At 41.5% G+C, this 16,800-nt stretch overlaps 1 protein-coding gene across 1 annotated transcript in view; it reads left to right on the top strand.

The window, feature by feature from the left end:
* PPIP5K2 (diphosphoinositol pentakisphosphate kinase 2) overlaps positions 1–14,100 on the top strand; it is a 101,503-nt gene extending 87,403 nt beyond the window's left edge. Inside the window, exon 33 of the mRNA XM_077862821.1 lies at positions 10,768–14,100. Within this exon, the coding sequence (XP_077718947.1) occupies positions 10,768–10,838 (71 nt within the window). The 3' untranslated portion in view covers positions 10,839–14,100. The remainder of the gene's footprint in view (positions 1–10,767) is intronic.
* The last annotated feature ends 2,700 nt before the right edge of the window (positions 14,101–16,800 follow it).

Genomic DNA, 16,800 nt, shown 5'->3' with positions numbered 1-16,800 from the left:
TGATCAAAGAGAGAAGTCCTAGTCAAGTAATTCAACTACAGTCCTTTCATTTGAATAGAGACATACTCTTTTCAACTTCATCGTAAATTATTTTGCCAAGCTCTTCGAGGAGCCCGGGGAGGTTAGCAGAGCATGTATGATTGTTCTTACTGGACAGATAAGGAAGTTGACGTCCCGAGAGTTGGCCAGTGGAAACACAGTAAGTCAGTGACATAGCTGGAAAAAAAATGCAGGCACCCCAACTCCTGGGCATTTTTGTTGCACAGAACCGTCTCTTGATGATCATCTCTCTCATTGTTCATTGCTTCAACTTGCTCACCTCACTGGGTGGCTGAGGTTCTCGGGGACTTTCATCTGCAGTTTGTAATTCATGATGCATTTATTGAAAAGACATATATATCTCAAATCAGAAGTATTTTAGTGCACGGAAATTCTGGTAGCTTGACTGGGTTTCAGGAGCCTTCATTCAAGAAATAGATATGCTCAATCTGGTCTTTCATTTATTCAGCCTGTATCTCCACTCTGACTGCAAAGTGGTCACGGGAAGAGAACGGAGGACAATCTGGGAGGCCTGTCTGTCTCAAACCTGTTCTCCACTAGCGCACCTCCCTCGTCACCTTCCTCTAACCTCTGTTGCTTCATAGGTAAAACTCAGAATAATAGCTTCTTTTGCTGCCTTCTCAGGCTGTTTGTGATAAGCAACACTAGGATGAAATATGAGGGAACGCTTGGTAGACTGCAAAGCACCCCACCAAGGTAAGATGCTGTTCTTTCCTCAATGCCACAGAACAGATGAAGAGATGCCTCAAAGGTCATAGAAGAGCAGAAGTGGGAGCCCATTTCAGACATTTCAGCCTGAGCTGTTGGTAGGATTTATTTGCTTGAATGATACAAGTTGACCTTTAGTAAAAATCTCCACCATTAAAGCAATTCAAGGGTGGCAGTTCACAATCAGCCGGGCGTCTCTTTACAAAGTACCAAAGTACACCAGTTAGAGCTGGTTGGAATTCCCAGTCTCTAGGGATGAGAGGAATAGGGAGCAATCTGTAAGATTAAACCTGAGTTCACCGTAATTTGGTAGTTTACGACTTGCTTTTAGACTTTCTATCTGGCTGCTGGATTTTCAAAGTCTCGTACCTTAAGTAAAGAGTATTCTTTTGGAAGAACAATAATTTAGACAACTCTACGTTTGTGTGTATCTGCGTGCATGCAGGTCCTCATGTAGGCAAGAACTAAATGTGGTATAATATAAGTTTAGATTTAGGTTTCCTGTTCCAGTTGGGTGGAGAAAAAGGAGACCAGAGCCTGCCAAGTGAATATGCATCTGAGGGCAGGTTGTATCTGGGGTGGTTTAAATGTCCCAGTGCTTTAACTGCCCTGAGGATATATCAAAGTGGCCATTTCTCCCCACTCTGCCTGACGTTTGAAGCTCCTTTACTGGAGCGTTCTGAGATCAGAAATTTGGATCAATAAGTAGGGGAATAACAGAGAATAGGAAAGAGGAAGAAAGGGAAAGAGAAATGATTTTTAAGTCAAAAAAGTGCCATAGGAAGGAACTATTTGTTTTTCCATTGGCAGGATAACTTATTTTCTAATATATGTGAACACTCTGTAGTGTATTATTAGCATCAGTGTGGCCCTTTAAGAAAATTGCATAAGCGACATTGGTCAAGTCATTAAATGATAGTGTTCAGAGGTCCCTTAAGCATCTAGCAGTTTTGCAAATGACCTTTCTGGATCAGAATAGCCCTGTGTCATGCCACTTAAGTAGAAAAATAGGCTTAATTTTTCAATTTTCTGATAGAACAATTATTTATGATTAATAAAACTGATGTGAGAAATTAATGCCACTTTCTCCGTCAAACACATTTTTTTTGAGAGTGGATTGCACTACATGTCTCACAAAAAAAGTTTAGAAACGGTTTTACTTCCATAGTATTTATAGTGTAGCAAGTCCCTGTGACTAAGAACTAAAAAACAAAAGCATACACCTATTTCTGTTCTTTTATGACTACTCTCTTGCTCTAATCTTTGCTAACCTCACCCAAAATACAGCCTGTCCACATGTAATGTTGGTAGGAGTAGCCCTTTTTGAATGGTCGGTAATATGCTGTTCATTTAACACTGGATAGTTATTAATGCAGGTCCTCTGGATGTTATTAGCAATTACTTGGGGAAAAAAGTCCAATGATTAATTAAATCTGGGAATAAGCTTAGATTAAACAAAGGCAAATGAGCTTCATTAATGCGGGCGTCCTTCAGAGCCTTTAAAAATGATAACAAGTTTGTGATTATTCTGATGGGGAGTTTAATAGACAGTGTTTCCCCAAATGCATTTGACCTTAAACTTCTTTTCTCATGAAGGCATCTCTTGGGAAGGAAAGATAAGTTACCAATTGACATCAGCATGGATATTAGGAAGGCCTTTAAAATGGTCGGCTCTGGATTAGAATCAGACAGTTCTAGTCCTAGCTCAGCTGCTTATTAACTGTGTCCCTGGACATGTCACAAAAACCTTTCTGGGTCTCAATTTCCTCCTCTGTAAATAAGAGTAAAAATACTTCAAACTATCATCAAAAGAATTAAAAAACAAAAAAGAAAAAAAAAAAAACTGTGTCAAAGTGCCCTGTAAATTGCAAGGCATTTTGAATATAAAAACATCACAAAAATAATGGGTAGAGCATTAAAAGTTGTTCTAAGAATGTCTGACCCACTCGTTTTTTTTTTTTATGTGCTTTGACATTAGATGAATTATATGTAAATGATCAGATTTCCTGATTCAACAAAGAAGAGTTATTCTCTCCCAAACCATTCAGGTAGTGAAGTATTATTAACTTTAGGAGAAATAACTATAAGCTAATGAGGCAAAGGTTTCCATATGGGTCATTTTTTAACAGTATCACATGTGAATTCTTACATGGGGCTTACTGAACTAGAAATGATAGGTGTTAAAGAGTAAGCTTCATTACCGTTGATGAACTATCAGACTAGAACTTTTCTCACTTGGATCAGCAGTAAAATACTTAGAAATGAGGAAAAGAAAATTATGTAAGTAAATAGCATGATGGTTTTGAGTTTCCTCCTAGCATCAACTAGATGGCCGGTGGAGATCATAATAACCCCATGAAATGACAACATGCAGGTTGGAGAAGAGGAAGGAAGCAGAGGGCCTAAGATCTCTAACGTGACTGAAATAGAGGGAATTAGTTTAGGGAATTTCTCTGCTAGAGAAACAGGACGATGTGATAAGAGATTTGGAGCTAGGTAGCCTAGGATCAAGTCCTGGTCCTCCTGCTGGTGTACAAATCATCTGTAAAATGGGTATACAAATAGTACCCCTTTCCTGCAGTTGTTGTGAAGATTAAATGAGTTAATGGACATAAAGTTTAAGAAACCACAATCCAAAAGGTGTGTAATGTTAGGCTTGCAATTCACATATTCAACACCAGATGGCAGTGTGGCCACCCAAGGTCAGGTTGCCCAGAAGTCCCACAGGTGAACCCCTGGGAGTACCTGAATTACAGGGTAACCGAATTCTTGAAGGTTTCTGTGGAAATAAGAATAATTTACAGGTTCCATGCAAATACTTTTATACACGGTCACATAAATATGTATATAAAAGAAGGGCTTTTTAAAAAAAGAAAAGCTTAAATAAAATACATCCGATGACCATTAATTGCTTTCTGTCACTAATTATTCAAATCATGGTTCCACGGTGTACTAGGCGAATAAGCTTGGACAAGTTACTTACCTTTCCTATGCCCCAGTTTTCTTATCTGTAAAATAATACATGCATTTGACAAAATTTTGTGGAGCCACCGTGTGTCAGGCATTGTTCTAGCAGCTGCAGATATATCACTTTTTAAAAGGACAAAAAATCCTGCCTGTGAGACGCTCTCTCCAGTAACTAGAGTCTAGTGAATAATCAGAGAACCTGTATCATTTAAGATCAGACACTGGTTGTATACCAGGCCGTTCGGGTGAGACTCTCTCTATCTCTGTTTTCACCAAATCCCCAGAGGCCTACAACTAAATCATAGGTTCGACGTATCTCTGCATATTCAAGAGGCCACTGACACAGTACCTGCAAAGAGTTGTCAAGCCCTGCAAGCCTCAGCTCAATATCTACCACAAGCATGTAAGAGAGCTCGGGTGTGTCTAAAGGAAGAATTGTTTTGAGAGAGAATCTATTGTTTTGAGAATCTATTGTTTTGAGAATTGTTCGAATCAACTGTTTTGAGAGAGAGACGGTTGCTGGAGGACTGAGCATCCACGGTGAAGAGTGGGCAATATTCCTTGTCACCTACGTGAGAAGGGGACCTTCGAGAGAAGCACTGGGAAGGCTTGACACCCGTCTCCCAAAATCAAAGCACATTAAGGTCATGTGAGAGGCCGTGGCCGCTTAGGCCTGAGGTGGCCGAGCTGAGAGAGGAGAGCTGAACTGCACGCAAAGTACATTTCTTTGCTGACTATCAGAAAAGCATGAGTGTTTCTCATGGGCAAGACGTGAACTCCAACTATGTGAAGAACCCCTATCTGGAAAGATGATCTGATCCCCACTGTGAAAAGATCGCTGGAGGCCCATTAGGGTTTTCAAGAGTTTATTTGAGCAGGCGTGGACTGGCATGAAGTGCAAGGAGCACTCCCCGGACAAGACTTGAGGGGAAAGGCTTTTCTAGAAGAGACCTGGAGGGAAAGCAAAGGAATTATCTGAGTGGCTACAGCTTAAGTGGTTGCCTCGTGATAGGAACAACCAGTTGGCTGTTTGTGCGTGGTTGTTCTTACATTTCATTTTCCTTGAAGGAGTGCACTTACAGGAATCAACTCAGCCTGAGGTTGCTGCTGGCTTATGTAGGCTACCAAGGCATGACAGCCGCCTCAGTCGCATGGCTTCCTTGTTTAATTACTTGAACACCACAAAGGAGATGGGCCACCAGGTAGATGGCCAGGGAGGGAGGGAGGATGGTGAGCAGTTGGGGCAAGGCGCAGTGAGCCTCACAGCGTGAGGGCACCAGCAGCAGTATCCTCGAGGAGCTCCAGCAGCTCGGGAGCCCCAGAGGCCGCATGTGTGCCAGCCAAGTGGAGCTCTTCCGCCCCTTACTTCACGCCTGGAGTGAGGACAGGAGGGGTGGCCCACACTGGGACAGGGTGCGATCTAGAAGAAAGTCTGGAACATTACTTAGTACACTGCACTGAGCATCTTCATTACTAAAGCGAGACTGTTCTTGCCCCTAGAAGGGACTAGAGAGGATGTATGTCTTTGTTCCGATTCTAAAAATGATGGTATCTGCCTGGCATGTCAACCAGGGACAGGAAAAGCGGGTTTAGCATATATAAAGTGCCTAATGCAGTAAATATTTTCCATTTTCATCACTGTTCTTCTTATCAGCCCGTAGAACTTGTTGGACTCTTATGACTGAAGGTTGAATGAACATTGCCAAGGACGCCAAGATGGCGAGCTGGGAAGAATGGACCGAGGGGAGCTCACAGCGCTGTTCCTTCCCCTTCCATCCACGCGTCGGGGCTGGCTCTGTTCTTGAGCGCCCCATAGGAGGGGGGATGTCTATTACCTGAATGTCTGATTCCGTTTTCTAACTTTCGGCACCGAGTCCTCGGGAGCTGTCAGGCAAGGCTCTGCAGTGCTCCCTCAGGGGCAAAGTCAGAGCTGCTCATCCAGGGCGCTCCTGCCGTGCTGGGGCCTCCCTAAATATGTGTAGAGTGAGAGCACAGGCCCGGGGGCCTGGGGCCGGGGGGGGCGAGTTACCTCTGGGATTGTGATGATGAGCCCATTCTGGCCACCAAAGCAAAATGGCGTCACTCGAAGGGTGTCTTCAGAAACACTTCTTCCCCGCAAGACTGTGGAGAGTTTTCACCGCCCAGTGTCACTCCTCCCAGTAAAGACGGAGGGCATTTTTCAAAGTGGTGTTCCACCCACTTTTCCGACGGTTACTAGGACTCCAGAGAGAGAACTGAGGCTTCTGTCAGGCAAATACACTCGAGAAATGGCACACGCTTTGTCCTCCCCACCGGGACACGCACAGAGTCAGAGTCCTCAAAGCTTGCACAGATTAGTTTTGCTAAACCAGCATGTATTTACTGACTTTTTAGGAGCTCGGAACAGAGTTTCCTTCTCTCCTAGTATACTTGTTAGCATCCCTCTGGCCAATGCTCTTTGTCACAACCATTCTAGACGCATAGGATCGAGGCCTTATGCTCCAGAAAGGCCCTGCGCAGAGGAACAGCGTGTAAACGCATCGGTGTGGATTATCCCCACCCAGGATTCTGGAAAGCAGAAAGCAGGACGGCAAGGATGCAGGATCCCTGGGAAGAGGCCGCTTTTGAGGAGGCCAAGGAAGGCGAAGGGCTGCAAACCACCGTAGCTAGAAGACGGGGAGGCCAAGAGGGAGCGGGAGCCCGGTGGGGGAATGCGGTGTGCTTCACGCTCCCGTGCGTGGCAAGATACAGAAATAGTACTTTGCGTTACTCAGGGAGACAAAAGGGACTGCCATAGACTACAATTTAGTTGTCTATTTTAATCATTTATCTATTCCAGTAAGGCTTCTATAGCGCTCGCCGGTGCCGGGCACCGTGCACAGCACGTGGCAAATCTGAACTCCTCAGATTCTCAGCACCACTGTGAGGTGGGCACTGTGGTTATCAGGCCCATTTCACAGATGAGGGAATTAGGGGCAGAGAGACTAGCTTGCCCCAAGGGCTGGGACGCAGGGCCAGATCCTGTCCTCACAGTCCGAGCTCCTAGTCTCTGCTCTGTGCTGCTTTGTGAGGCCATAAAGTCAAATGGGGCCCTGCAGGAGGCAACCTCAAGTCATCTAATAATATGAACAGCAACTGCCTGTGCAAAGGGAAAATCCCCCCCAAGCCCCCCTTCCCCTTCTAGGTCCTCGGAAATGGGAGAAAATTCTCCACTTTAATCAAAACTGACTGGCGTTAATGTTTACTCCTGTAACTTCTTGCTATGACCTTTCATATGCTCAAGATGAAACTGAATTTCATGTGAGGGACAGCGTTCCAGGTAAAACAACTTAAGTGATAAAACTTGTTACCTCGGCAATGTTGCCCGAGGGGCAGACTTCAGAGTTTTCCTGGGAGATGTTCGGCAGAAGGTCCCGATGCCATTTCATGCACCATTTAATCAGGTTTCGCTCGAGAAACAGGGAGAGATGGAAAGCTATATTTTTCTTTTTAAAAACACATAACTCATATCTTTAGTGTAAAAGTAATTCATGCTTACTGTAGACAAGTTTGAAAACACATAAATTACGATTAAGAAAATAAAAATAAAATAAATAAAATAAAATAAAAATGGTGCATAATTTTACCACCCAAAGACAACAACTCCATTCTTTTTTCTGTGCCGAATATATATATGTGTGTTCAACGTTATTATGGTCATTCTGAATACATTTTGGATCTTACACATTTTGTTTAACATCACGTTGTGAACATTTTTGCATTTCTCAAAAAATCTTTAACTGTGATGTTTGTTTTGTCTGTCACGTTGCTTTAATTTTTTAATTTTATGTTTTGTGTCATGTCCTGTGTTCTTTCTCTTTCCGTATAAGGAATACGGTTCCTTTGCTTTTGTCTTCTGCAGTGATTTGTACTATTTTCACTTCTTGCTTGAACTTGCAGTGAACAAACGGATCTCTAGTTATGCAAGCCAAGACTGAAACTATTTGTTGACTCAGCCCACCTCAATGATTGGGAAGCTTTCTCTGTTTCTATTGCTTCACACTTGTCCTCCTCCACTTCTTGATCTTCGCTAGCAGCATTTGGAATTTAAACTATTATTTAATATAATATTTTATTTAATATTATATTGTGTATATTTATATTTTAAAAATTTATTGTATTTGTGTATTCAAGTATATCTTTAGAGATGATTTGTTACCACGTATAATTCTTGTGGCCATATTTATAATGATTTTTTCTTTTTTACTTTTTTATTCAGAAATAATTTCAGACTTTCACAATACTGCAAACACAAAAAGATGTATAAACATTTGTGAAAGTACAAACACTCCTATACGAGAGTTGCAAAATATCACACTGTATACTTCAGCAAAGAAATGTGTAGATGGCAAAAAGCATATGAAAACTGCAAAACAGATTTATTAGTCCTTAAGGAGAAGCAAATTAAACTCACAGTGAGATACTACTACTCCCTGGTTAGAATGAGTCAAATTAGAAATACCGATTGTACTAAGTGTTGGCAGGGAAACCGAACCACTGAAACTCCTGTCCACTGCTAGTGAGAGTGTAAAATGTTATGGCCACTCTGGAGAAGAGCTTGACACCTGCATTAAAAAATACACACATACGTATCATATGACCCAGTCCTTCCACTCCTAGATATCCAACCACAATAAATGAAAGTGTGTGCATGCAAAGTCTTGAAACTGAGTGCTCATAGCAGCTTCATTTGTAATGTCTACAAACAGGTGAAGGGATAAACAGATTGTGATATCCACACCATGGAATACTATTCGGCATTAAAATAGAAAAAAAACTATAGATGCCCGCAGTAACAGGAACGAGTCTCCATATAACTGATGAGTGTAAAAAGCCAGGCAAAAAAAAAAAAAAAAAAAAAGGATCCACACATCACACATCTCATTCCATGTATGTCACATATTAAAATATGAAAACAAATCTAATGACAGAGCAGATCACTGGCTGCCTGGGTGGGGGGTGGGGCAGCGATGCAGATCACTGTGGAAGAAAGATGACAAAGGCATGAGGCAACCCTCGAGCTGATGGATAGCTTCGTTATCTTGATTGTTGCGATGGCTTCACAAGTATGTACCTATATCAGTACTTATCAAATGGTACTTTTTAAATAAGTGTGATTTGTTTTGTTTTAATTATACTCCAATAAATCTATAAAAATTCATAATAGATACGATTTTTTTGTATATCAGGTACTGTTTTCTAGCTCCTTATAAAAAGTAGGAAAGATATGTAAAAGCATTTAGCACTCTAGCAGTTATAGCAGAGATGCAATATAATTTAGTTGAAAACAAATCTGTTTTATAAATAATCTTTCAATGAAAATGTTTGGTATGGGGTAAAAAGTTTACTTCTAATTGCATAGAGAATCCCAGTTTTCTTCTGATACATTTTTGAACTAAACAAACGAAAAACAACACAACAAATGAGTTTTTCTGGCTCATGGAACCCAATGGCAAAACAGCAAGAACAAGAGCCACATCATCTCTAGATATATGGATATAGATACATATATGTACATGTGTCTATATATGTTCATACATATTACACACTGAGAAATGTACAAATTTAAATCCATCTAAGAGGATTAGATAGATTTTTAGAAACCTATTCATTGGTAACTGAATGTCAGAGATTTCTTTTTTTTGAATGTCAGAGATTTCAAAGTCAATTTATTAAGATGCCTTAAGTACAGTTGTGTTCAACAGATACCTTTAAAAAGTAAATCAACGAACTTCTTTTTTTAATTATGTATTCATGCAAAAGTCATAATGAAAATAACTTTCAACATTGTATTTTTTGAGAGAGAGAGGCAGCACATGAGTGGAGAGCAGCAGAAGGAGAGGGAGAGAAATTCTCAAGCAGGCTGCATGTCCAATGCAGAGCCTGATGCAGGGCTCGATCTCACAACCCTGAGATCATGACCTGAGCCAAAAATCAAGATTCCAAGGCTCAACCAACTGAGCCACTCAGGCGCCCCAAATTTCAATATATATATTTAAAAGATTTTATTTATTTATTTGAGAGAGACAGAGCACAGGCAGGGGGAGCAGCAGAGGGAGAAACGGGTTCCCTACTGAGCCAGGAACCAGAACCAGACTCGGAGCTCGGGCTGGACCCTGGGGTCATGACTTGAATGGAAGGCAGATGCTTAACTGACTGAGCCACTCAGGTACCCCTAACTTTCCATATTTTAAAAATTGGGTTTTTTGGCCCCATAGCCCTAAAAGTTGCTACTATTTATGAAAAACACTACTCTTACACAGCTTCTAATTGAAGATACTAAAAAAATTAAATACTGTTTCCAAACTTATTTTGGCATTGAAGTTAGCATTATTTGTTTAACATTGATTAGAGACAACTAAAAATGAGGATAGTCAATGGTTTGAAATAAAAAATAAAAAATAGTACTTGGTTTTCTTGTTTCCTTTTTATCATTCGAATATCCTCATGCTATTATTATTTACAAACTCTGGTTTCTCAAAGGCCAGAATTCATTATAGAGCAAATAATTTTTTTTTAATAGTAAAGTGTTAAGGTGAATAAAGGTATAGAGGAGAGTATTATGAGGAAAAAGAGGTAGGGTGCTGAAAATTTCTACTATGAAGTATAAAAGATCACTGAATATGCCTACCAAATACGGAATTCCTATAGTCACCATTTAGCTGATAAATGAGCTGATATTTAATTAGTTCATCAATAATTCATTATTTATTGAACTTCTGTAGTTAAGGAACTATGAGAAACACCGTGATAGATGATTCTTAAAGCTTCAAGAAAAATAGTGCATGAGAAAAGTAGCATATGGCTAGAAACTGAACCTTGGGAAACATAAAAAATGTAGAAGAAGTAAATCCACTGAAAAACAGGAAAAAAGGGTAAAAAAGCTCAGAGGTGCATCTGAGCAGGGTGTCATCTTGGAAATCAAGCTTATATCATAAATATATTGACACAGCACCGAGGACCTGTGGTAGACAACACCAGTGCTCATCGATATCCAATCTCCTCTCCTTTCAGGCATATGGAAAACAGCAGATTCCAGCCCTCCTGCAGGCACACCCAGTAATTTGACTAGTTCTAGCCAATGAGCTTTGAGCGGCGGTGGCAGGTGTCAACTCTGCCCAGGCACAGAAGAGCAGATTTATGATGTCCCTTCTCGTCCTCCTCCCACCATAAGTTGGCTTATTGGAACGTCCATCAGCCTGTGTCCTTGAATGACTACACAAAGCGGAGAATTTTTATGGTGACATGTGACATGAGAGAGAAATGTGAACTTGTGTGGTGTGAAAGGACTGGGCTTTGAGGGTTGAGTGTTTTTAAAGCATACGTGTAGCTGTCTTGACTAATAAGGGAAGCCAGAAGTTAGCACTGTTATGTATCAGAGCAGCGAAAGCTATTTCCGCCAGCCTGATTTTGGTGGGCCTGTGGTGGTTCACAAATAGGTAGGATGCCGTCTTAAAGGACTTTCTCTTTCTGGATCGGAACAACAAGACAATCATGCGTGTCGGATGGAAGAGATAAATAAACACGGCCACGTGTTTTGGCGGTATGCATTGATTTACCATCTCCAATCTCGCATCCTTAATATATATTATCATGGAAGACCATTTACATGCCTGAAGATTCCACGTTGCAATTATCTGCACATTGCAATCAAGCATCTTATCGCTGCAGGCCTATACAAAATGTTAACCATTTTTATGAAGTGCTGGAATGCTACAAAGGATCTTATATGGAGTTGGAGTAAAGCAAATTTTAATCACCCCTCCCAATCTAGGCATTGTGCCATGAAGCACTACAAGATCACTCCCCCCAGATCAGGGTCAACGGAAGTAGAAACATAAGGATAGACATGAAGCTGTCAGAAATTCCTGGGTGGCAGATGTCCATCAACAGATGGATTAATAAAGAAGATGTGGTATATATATTATATATATTATGGTGTATATATATAATATATATAATGGAAAACTACTTGGCCATCGGAAAATAAAATCTCACCTATTACAATGACATAGAACTAGAACTAGAAGGCATTATGCTAAGTGAAATAAGTCCATCTGAGAAGAGAATTATATGATCTCAGTCATATGTGGAAATTTAAGAAACAAAACAGGATCATAGGAGGGGAGTTAAAAATAAAGCAAGACGAAATCAGTGAGGGAGACAAACCATAAGAGACTCTTAATCACAGGAAACAAACAGGTTTGCTGGAGGAGAGAGGGTAGGGGGATGGGGTAACTGGGTGATGGGCATCAAGGAGGACACGTGATGTTCTGAGCACTGGGTGTTATAGAAGATTGATGAATCACTGATCTCTACCTCTGAAACTAATACTATTTGTTCATCAATTGAATTTAAATGTTAAAAAAGAACAATAAAAAAAAAGGAAATTTCTGGGCTGGCTGAGGGCCGTTTTGAACCGTTGTGTGAGGGCACCACAGTCCTAGTCTAGGGCATTCTCTACCTTGCCTCAGGGCCATCGATGGTGCCAGGATCCACACAGATGCAGGTGACCTCAGGTGTAAAATCTTGGCAGTACGAATATTGGTTAGGAGTTTCCAAAAAGTGAGTGAGGGTTGATAGTTCTTGAATGGTCACTTCTCTTCGTCTGCCTTCCTCACCCAAATCTCCGGGACTGGTGACACAAACTAAGATGTTTCTCGGATGTCCCCGGCACTCCACCTCCAGGCTCACACCTCTCTCCTGCCCCGTGGACAATTGAAGGACATCAGGTCAGGCCTAGCCTGGTGTTGGATGCTTGGCCTTCCTCCATCTAGGTTGCTGGACAGAGCAATGAATATTCCAATAGGATTATTAACTGATTAAAATAAGGAGATAACCAAGGAGCTCAGCTTTTTAAAAAGAAAACAGCAAACTGGATTACAGAGTCCATTAAAAGAGGAAGTTTTACAACTGATGGGACAAGGGTTCAAAATAGGCATTGTAAACACACTCAAATGGATTGGGAACAATATCACCAACATGAAACGATAAAAAGAAAATGTAAAAAGATACAGGTTGGAAACATTATGGGTAAAAAAGTATAGGAGCACCATGGATGGGATTAAAAGTAGGGTTGGTACAGCTGCAGAATTAATGATCCCATTGGAAATGTGATGGAGGCTCCTTCCCAGAGGGAACAGGTAAAAATAAGGACACAGAAAATAGAAAAGAGATGCCAAGCCAAGCAGAGGTGGAAGCAATCCGTGGAAAGGCTCACATCTGGATAGTAGGAGTGCCAGAAATAGGGGGTTTAATATTGAAGAAACAATGGTGATCGAGGCCCCAGACTGAAAGCTGAACATTTTCAGTGAAAAAAAAAAAAAAAAAAAAAAACAGAGCGGGACAGACATGAGAAGTAAAGAAAAAGCCACAGTTAGGCATGGTCTATGAAATTTAAGAGTGTCAAGGACAAAAAGATTTTCGGGAAAAGCAAATCAGGTCTTCCGACCACGATTCATCTGTGTTGGTTCTGCTTATCCCTGTATGTACTGTTCATGAGAAAATGCTTGCTTTTTTTTTTTTTTTTTTTTTTTTAGTGCTCACTTTCTGAGCCATCAGCTTGTGGGCAACTGAAACAAAACAGCACTTGTTGGCCAAGGTCAATTGTGAAGAGGATCCAACCTGGTTTGGGGATCTGACTAAAAGAACAAAATAACTTGTTCACCATGGCCGGGGAAAATAGATTTTTTTTCCTTGAATAGATGCAATATTTCCTTTGACTCTTTTTAAAGAGTCAAAAGACTCCTAAGCAGTCTTCTGAAGAAACGTTATCGCCATGCTATGTGACAGCTATGAAGAGGTATGCATGGATTAATACTCTGAGGGTGAGGATAAAATTATAATGAAAATCATTTTGCCTATGAAAATTGTTTATCATCATTATCATATTACAAAGCAATCTGGCTTAGATGGAAGTAGTTCATGTAAGTGATCGTAAGTAATATTATTATAACCAATCAAAAGTTAGCTCTCTCCTCATTGTTTTTTAGTCCTCCAGTTAAAAATCAGTAAGTTTAAATGCGAATTATCATCATCATCTCTATCATCACCACTCTCACGTGCAGATAATTTTGCCCACTGCCCCACATGTATAAGACGGAAGTCTTGTTTCTGATTGTCTGAAGTATTGGGATTTCCTTGGCCACCAACCCCTTATACCATATCTTAACATGTAAGTACCTAGTTTGGGGGCTTTCTGTTTTTTGTTTGTTTTTGTTTTTGTTTTTGTTTTTTGCTAGATTATTTGCAAAATGCTCCTTCCTTCTTTGCCTTCCTTAATATGTACTGAGTACTCACTGTGTACTAGCACCGAATGATGGTGATAAAGGAGAAGAAAAGCTTTGATCCCTGACTTGTACTTTCCAGAAGCCCCCAAGACTGGTGAGCAACTGCTCCCTGCTCAACAGTTCTGTGTTGAATATCCTGGGGTCTAGGGGATTTGAGGGAAAAGAATCTGGACCATGAAGATGTTGAAGATATTGATTGTATGTCACCGGTATGCTCCCAGGATATGGGAATGAGGAAAGTTCTGATCCGGGATTTGTAGCAATGGAAAGGCAAGGACAAAAAATGTGACTACAGAGATATGATCATGTTAGTCTAGTTTTAGGGGGAAAAGGATGATCAGTAACTCCTCCAGGAACATAGAAATGTCTTTTCTCCCTTTCTCTAGCTCTCTCTCTCTCTCTCTCTTACACCCACACACCCACACACACGCCCCAGGTTTGATGTAAGGACCAACCATAAGCATGCACAGTGTGATTTTAAGAGCCAACTCTTTCTTTCTGACTCTGATGATTTAGCACAGGAAAACAAAAGCTTTCTTTTGCCTGGTAACTATGATAAAGTAAATAATACGGCATCCCCAAGATGGCTATGTTACTGAGGAGCACAGGAACCAGAGAGCAGATTTATGATTTCTGGCTGATGAGTCAATAAGAATGGACCTAAGTTTCAAAACTAATCAGTAAAGTGATAGCTCAAAAATCACAATGCCTTATAAGGAAGTCACAGTCATCCTACAGTTTGCTTATGGGACTTAAGTACCATATGATATAATAACACGTTGAGTAAACTCACCAAATTGCGGTGGGTGGAGGTACCACTTCCTCAAAAAAACAAGAAGCTGTCAGATATTTAAAAAGAGGTTAATAGGGAGAGGCTTTCTCTCTAAGACAGGGTAGGGCTTTCCAGGTAAACACTTAGATGTTCAAAGGACAGAAAGGGTGGCTTGGAAACCTAGGCTTGAGAACCATTTGGAGCTCTTGTCTTCAGATTGTCCAGGAAAGAGAGGTCCAAAAGGGCTGACAAGAGGATCTGGATGATCTGACCCAAACCTAGGAAGGCATGTGTAGTTCTTACTCGAATTCTAAATAAGTGGCTTCTAGTATCCAATTGCTCTCCCCACCAGGAAGAAATATTTTCCTTGCGAAGTGAGTAAGTGGACTTTCTACTCCAAATGTGTCTTAGATGACTTTGGGTGGTGAATTTTTCCAGGAAATGGATAACTTGACTTTTTACAGTTGAAAGATCATCAACCGAAGCATAGGATGAGAGAAAAGAAACTGCAGGATGCCTTTTGAATATTAGTTTCTCCCTTACAGATATATACGTCTCAACATATCCAAGCCTTTGTCATGTGTAACAGAAGGCGTGTCCTCCAGTCTCCTAATAAGACTGTCATTTTCATCAATGACTATAGAGAGGGAGAGATTAGTGACCCTTGAGATTTATGCCATTCAGTGCCTAGGAGTCTTCTATTCATAAATTCTGCTGAATTTAGTAGGATGTTACTTCATTATAGTAATAAATATAAATTGAAAATATAATTTTTAAAAAAGATTTTATTTATTTATTCGTGAGAGACACAGAGAGAGAGACACAGGCAGAGGGAGAAGCAGGCTCCATGCAGGGAGCCCGACGTGGGACTCGATCCTGGGTCTCCAGGATCACACTCCGGGCTGAAGGTGGCGCTAAACCGCTGGGCCACCAGGGCTGCCCCAGAAAATATAATTTAATATCTAATGTAAATATAAAATATATAATACAATGAGAATAAATAATATAAATATAAATGAAAGAAGTAATAAAGTAGGATGATAACTTCAATATAAAAATCCCTTAGAATTCCAAGAAGTCCGAGAAACGATAATCACTGGTGTCGTGGTGCATTAATGCGTGTGCAACGTTACAAACACGTGTATATGAAAGCTCTGTGATTCGACTGACCTTCTGACTACACTAGAGTTTGGACAAAGAACTTATTGTTTGCAAACTGTGCATCAGCAAGCACAGAATACTTCGGAACGAGACCGTTTGACATTACACGTTGCTGTGGGGCCTTCAGCAGGAAACTTACCAGCCGAGAGGTGTGTTTCGTGTGTCTTCTCTACCTTTCAGAAACCCGGGGAACACCTGTGGCTGTCGACACAACACAGAAATAGATGAAGGAAATGTCCCTTCCAGATTCTCAGATTTGGGTCCAGGTACATGAGGCCACGTGTGCAGGAACCGGGGCTCTGCTGGGCCACCTTCAGTTAGGAGGTGCTCAGGTGCACGCCGGGCGCTCCTGCCGTCAGGCTGCTGACTTAGCAGCTAACCTGTTAAGGGGGCCTCAGGGTGACTTGTCTTCTCTGGTTAGATGATGACACAGCCGACGATTCTTCGACATTGGAAGTTTGTTCCCGATGAAAGGCAGCGCCAGGATGAGAAGGGGGAGGCCAAGGTGGGAACGGGGGCTCCTTGGATCAGGGGTGGTTTCCGGGTGGTGAGAAGGGCTGTGCTGTGTGTACAGAGTGTGACCTGGGTGGCGACCCCTCCCCGTTACTCTTGGGGAGATTTGCCAGGGAGGAAGGTCATTCCATAGCCGCCGCCCCCAATCCTGAGCTTGGCACCTGCGCCTCCACGCCGCATCCTCTGCACGGCTCCCCGTCCCCCAGGCCGTGTGCGGCCAGAGCTCCCTGCTTGCCCCACCAGGGTACAGGCCCGACTCCCTGTTCCCCTGGTTGGAAATCCCACACTGTGTTCTCTTTAACTATGTGGTCC

The sequence above is a fragment of the Canis aureus genome, chromosome 2 (assembly GCF_053574225.1).
Source record: "Canis aureus isolate CA01 chromosome 2, VMU_Caureus_v.1.0, whole genome shotgun sequence".
NCBI classification, from domain to species: Eukaryota; Metazoa; Chordata; class Mammalia; order Carnivora; family Canidae; genus Canis; species Canis aureus.
Note: the sequence above shows the minus strand (reverse complement) of the source record. Positions and strands in the feature narration are given on the sequence as shown.